General features: G+C 39.6%; 1 protein-coding gene across 2 annotated transcripts in view; it reads left to right on the plus strand.

The window, feature by feature from the left end:
- RAB30 (RAB30, member RAS oncogene family) overlaps positions 1–5,299 on the plus strand; it is an 86,491-nt gene extending 81,192 nt beyond the window's left edge. The window contains exon 5 of one of the 2 annotated variants that reach the window (XM_007447358.1): positions 4,149–5,299. In XM_007447358.1, the coding sequence (XP_007447420.1) occupies positions 4,149–4,399 (251 nt within the window). In that variant the 3' untranslated portion in view covers positions 4,400–5,299. The remainder of the gene's footprint in view (positions 1–4,148) is intronic. The other variant, XM_007447359.1, reaches the window with a different exon arrangement.
- The last annotated feature ends 701 nt before the right edge of the window (positions 5,300–6,000 follow it).

The raw sequence follows: 6,000 nt of genomic DNA on the forward strand, positions 1-6,000 counted from the left end.
GAATCGTCTTTACTAGGTGATGGCTTTTAGGCTTTTCAGTGGACAGAGCTGGTGTGTGTGCGCGTATGTGGTGAATTCTGTAGCATCCACAGGGGGTTGTCTCATTAGGCTCTGTGAAACATTTTGACTGACAAGACTACCATAGACCACATGGTATCACAGTCACTTAGAAGGATACAGGACAGGAAACACAGCTTAGTAGTAAGCCAGCATCAAGCATTCCTCTTCAGTGGAAGCAGCCCTCATAGCGGTCCACAGAGCTGTCCAGGACCTCCCGGGACAGTTCAGATGTGAAGGGAAAAGGCTCACTTCAGGCAAGTGCAGGATCTGCCCTGGCTAGAAGCATCAATGTCCCATAGGAGTCCATCTCTCTTGTTAACAACCCGACAGGCCTAACTTTCAGGGTCTCTTCAGATGAAGAATCATCACACTCAGGGAAGCCTAAAGTTAAGGCTTTCCGTTAGGTATTTATAATTCATACATAGAATTCCCAGGCCGGATGGAATTTATCAATCAAGGGTCACTTCTACCATGAGCAATGTTGGGAAGTAACACAGTTGATATATCACCTTTGTCAGATTTCCAAAACAGAAGTTGAAAATTTTTTAAAGATAACACCATGAGTTATTCACACTGATACTTCCATTTGTAATTCAGGACTATAGAAATTTTACTTAACCTCATTAATCTTATATCCGTATTTCCTGGCCATGGCTCACGGGCCCAGCCGCTCCGCGGCATGTGGGATCTTCCCGGACCAGGATGCGAACCCGTGTCCCCTGGATCGGCAGGCGGACTCTCAAGCACTGCACCACCAGGGAAGCCCGGCACTACCTTTTTATTTATTTTTTATTTTAAAAAAAGTTTATTTATTTGTTTATGGCTGCATCGGATCTTAGCATGCAGGATCTTTCGTTTCGGTGCGTGGGCTTCTCTCTAGTTGTGTGCGGGCTCCAGAGCACGTGGGCTCTGTAGTTATGGTACACGGGCTCAGTAGTTGCAACACAAGGGCTTAGTTGCCCCGTGGCATGTGGGATCTTAGTTCCCCGACCAGGGATTGAACCTGCTTCCCCTGCATTGGAAGGTGGATTCTTAACCACTGGACCACCAGGAAAGTCCCAGCACTGGCCTTTTTTTTTTTTAACATCTTTATTGGAGTACAATTGGTTTACAATGGTGTGTTAGTTTCTGCTTTATAACAAAGTGAATCAGCTATACATATACATATACATATACATATACATATACATATACATATACATATACATATACATATACATATACATATACATATACATATACATATACATATACATATACATATACATATACATATACATATACATATACATATACATATACATATACATATACATATACATATATCCCCATATCTCCTCGCTCTTGTGTCTCCCTCCCACCCTCCCTATCCCACCCCTCTAGGTGGTCACAAAGAGGGGTGATCTCCCTGTGCTATGTGGTTCCAGCACTGGCTTTAAAAAATTTTTTTATTATGGAAAAATTTAAACATAAGCAAACTAGAGAAAACAGTATAATGAACACCCATATACCCATCTCTCAGATTTGATAATTAACTCATAGCCCATCTTATTTTATCTTTTCCCCATCTCTTCTGTCTGCCTTCCCCTTCAGATTATTTTGAAGCAAATCCCAGATGTCATATTAATTCAATTTACATTATTTCAGTATGTATCTCTATAAAAGATATAAAAATTAAAAAAAAAGAGAACCTAACCACAATGCCATTTTCACACCTAAAAAATATTAATGAGTCCTTGATTGACTCATCCATCAGAAATTTATTCAAATCAAGATCGAAATAAAGGTCTGTATGTTGTAATTAATTTTTATGTCTTTTGATTCTCCTTTTAGCTGTAGCTTATCCCTCCATTTTTGCTCCCTGGGAATTTATTTGTTAAAGCATTTGTCTGTCCTGTGGAGTTTTCAAGTCTGAATTTTGTTATTTCACCCTGGTGGTGTCATTTGATATGTTCCTCTATCACCTAAATTTCTGGCAGATATGTAGGTAAATCTAGAGCCTGGTCAGATTTAGGTTTTGTTTTTCGTTTTAGCAGATATACTTTATAGTTGGTATTCCAAGGTACTGTTCTCATAGGACAGTCAAGAAAAATGCTTGATTCTTTCTTTTCCATTTATTACTTTCCAAAGTAATGAGTTGGTTCCCTAGTCTTCCAAAAGCAACTATTGAAGTTTGTTTATATTTTGAATATTGCTATAGATTTAAATATATTTGATGTATTCTAGCCCCTTGCAATTATTATTATTGATGCTTCAGTTGTTCCGACTTTGACAGTGGGAGCTTCTTCAAATGGGTTTCTGAGTCCTTTTGACATGACCCAGGAATCTTTGATAATTTTCTTGATTTCTGGGATGACAAGTGTTCAAGGCACATCCAGTGCATTTCCTGCCCCAGACCTGGAATTAGCCATTTCTTCAGGAAGCACTGTTTCTTTTCAATGGGAAGTTGTATTTAAAGGCTACAACCAAGGTGATAGGAATCGTCTTTACTAGGTGATGGCTTTTAGGCTTTTCAGTGGACAGAGCTGGTGTGTGTGCGCGTATGTGGTGAATTCTGTAGCATCCACAGGGGGTTGTCTCATTAGGCTCTGTGAAACATTTTGACTGACAAGACTACCATAGACCACATGGTATCACAGTCACTTAGAAGGATACAGGACAGGAAACACAGCTTAGTAGTAAGCCAGCATCAAGCATTCCTCTTCAGTGGAAGCAGCCCTCATAGCGGTCCACAGAGCTGTCCAGGACCTCCCGGGACAGTTCAGATGTGAAGGGAAAAGGCTCACTTCAGGCAAGTGCAGGATCTGCCCTGGCTAGAAGCATCAATGTCCCATAGGAGTCCATCTCTCTTGTTAACAACCCGACAGGCCTAACTTTCAGGGTCTCTTCAGATGAAGAATCATCACACTCAGGGAAGCCTAAAGTTAAGGCTTTCCGTTAGGTATTTATAATTCATACATAGAATTCCCAGGCCGGATGGAATTTATCAATCAAGGGTCACTTCTACCATGAGCAATGTTGGGAAGTAACACAGTTGATATATCACCTTTGTCAGATTTCCAAAACAGAAGTTGAAAATTTTTTAAAGATAACACCATGAGTTATTCACACTGATACTTCCATTTGTAATTCAGGACTATAGAAATTTTACTTAACCTCATTAATCTTATATCCGTATTTCCTTTCTCCCATGCTAAAAATCCCTGTCCTAATGCCACTGGCATAATTACTCATTTGCTTTATCCCCTAAAACATGTATAGCAGCCCCAGAAAAATGATGCCAACACTACCACCGACAAGATAATTACTGCGACAGTTCAAGATTTTTTCCTTCAATTCTTTTTGTTCTTAGGGTATGTGCCACTGGGGATACATGGTTAAATTACTGGTTAAATTATCTTCAACTCACCTGAAATAGTTCCTCTTTGTGTGGTTATGCCACTTCATGATAAACAGGTTCATTTGTTTAATTTTGCTTTCAACTCTAGGAATTGCTTTTAAATTTCATATTAATTGTGTAATCGTGTAAAACACTGATAAGGTTCTGAAGTCAAATCTATAAAATGAAGTATATTTAGAAAGGTCTGGTTTTCATCCCTCAAGCTTGTTCCTTTCATAGGTAACCATTATCTTTAAAATTAAAATTTTGTTTTAGTCTCCCATTAAAAAAATAAGAATAAAGTGTATTTTTTCATCCATTTTTCTTAGAGAATTGTATATTATGTACACTTTTTTCAACTTTGCTTTATTTGTGTAACAATATATCCTAATGTCTCATTCCATGGCAGCCTACAGAGATATTCCTTATTGCTTTTTATGGTGCTAAGTAGCTCCAAATAACTACGGATGTGACATAGTTTATTCAGCCAGTGCCCAACTGATGGGCTTTTGGGTTGTTTCCAGTTCTTTGCCATTACAAACGGCACTGGTATTTTAAAATAAACAATCCAGGAATCACAGTCACATTTGTTTTGCTTTACTTGCCCATCTCTCTGGTTTGACTTCAGATATGGAGTTGAATTTGGATGTTTCCAAACTTGCAAAAAAGTCAAATGACGATTCCCTCTTTGATTTTACTGCTATTTTAGGCAACAAGATTGATCTGGCTGAAAGGAGAGAGGTCTCCCAGCAGAGAGCTGAAGAATTCTCAGAAGCTCAGGACATGTATTATCTGGAGACCTCAGCCAAGGAATCCGATAACGTGGAGAAACTCTTCCTTGACTTGGCGTGCCGCCTCATCAGTGAAGCCAGGCAGAACACACTTGTGAACAATGTATCCTCACCCTTACCTGGAGAAGGGAAAAGTATCAGCTATTTGACTTGTTGTAATTTCAACTAAAGGCTGAGGCAAGGAGAAGCAAGAGGAATCAGCAGTTGCCCTGATGGGCCACCAATTGCTGGGGAGATCTGGCGATGACTATGGGTCCCGCTCTAGGACCTTCTGACTCCTGTGGGCTCCTGAGCTTACAAAGCATGGCAGGCCAAGGGCCTCGTCCACAGGCCAGCATTAGCAGAACATATAATGGTTTCACCCTTTTGCAGTCTGGAGTCGGATCAAGGAGGAAATTGCACTAGGCGCTCCATGATCTGCAGAGCATGTTGCTTTTGTTTTTTTTTTAAAAAAGCAAGTAAAACGCATTCCTGAACACAGTCCAGGGGGAGACGTACTGTAGGGATCCCTCCTGCACGTCAGTGGGTGCATGTGGGGGCTGCTCTTTAGGGCTTCTGGGGGCCCTGGTTTTCTTGTCTACCAGGTAAACCAAAACTGGGAACGCCAAGTCCTGTCTCTGGTGCGTGCTGATAGCTCCATGGAGATTTTGAAAAGTGTTATTTCTCTTTTCCATGGGCACTTTCAAGAATTTTGGGATGTAAAAATGAAATGAAACCTTTACCCGTGACAACAGTAGCAATCATTGTTTTATTAATGTATACAAGCTCCATGACTCCTTTTGGTGCTAATGATTCCACTCTTTCACAGACCAAACATTTTAGTACATTGATGTCCCTAAATACATTTCATAGAAATAAAAACAAAACAAAGCAAAACAAAAAAAAAGAAAAAAGGGAAGTCCATTAATCAGCTGTCTTTCTCAAAGTCTCATTATCACTTTTTCTAGGGTAGATTTGTTGGGAAAGAGAATACTTTTCCTTTCCTGTTCCCCTCTAAATCTCTACCACTTTCTTCTTCAATTCTCCCATCTTTCCTGCCCTTTAAGTAAATGAAAAAGTTTGAAAAATGGGAAAAAAAAAAAAGAGAGAATGGTGGATACCCTAATATAAAAGATTAGCTCTAAAACATTATGAGTAGTGTGAGAAAACAGACCCGATCTGACCAAAATACTGTGGATTAATGGACTGCCGTGCAGAGTTCCAAGCAGAGCACAGTCCTTGATAGCAGGTCACATCTTTTACTTCCTGGTACTATCCATCCTGGACAGACCAAGGCTTAGGATTTTGTAGAAGTTTTTAGTACGGTAAGTGAGAACAGCAACAGATGAAAAGTCTCACGATTTTTGTATCTGCACTGATAACCTTAGAAAAATTCTGCTTCTAGAAGCAGATTGAGTAGTCATTTGTCATCTCCTTGTAGTAATGTTACTCTCAGTCTCATGACCATTCATTCTTTCCTGTTTCTTTTTCTTTTCCTCTCTTTCTTTCCTGGTCTTCCCTTTTTACCTCCTCTCCTATCCCCCTCCTCCCGTCCCTTCCTTATATACATGTGTTACTGCAAATCTCCAATTCAAATGGAGGTATATATGCCTTTACTTAGCCAATTTAAAAACAGAACTCAAAATGGAAGCCATGCTGCTGAATATGTGTTATTGTTTCTTCAGTGCCATACTTTGATACCTTCCAATTTGTTCACTGATATAAATGCAAATTGGGAAAATAATTAAACCTATTTGCTGTTGATGCTGTCAGATGTTTCTGTAGCTTGCT

Source organism: Lipotes vexillifer, unplaced genomic scaffold, assembly GCF_000442215.2.
Source record: "Lipotes vexillifer unplaced genomic scaffold, Lipotes_vexillifer_v1.1 scaffold824, whole genome shotgun sequence".
NCBI lineage: Eukaryota > Metazoa > Chordata > Mammalia > Artiodactyla > Lipotidae > Lipotes > Lipotes vexillifer.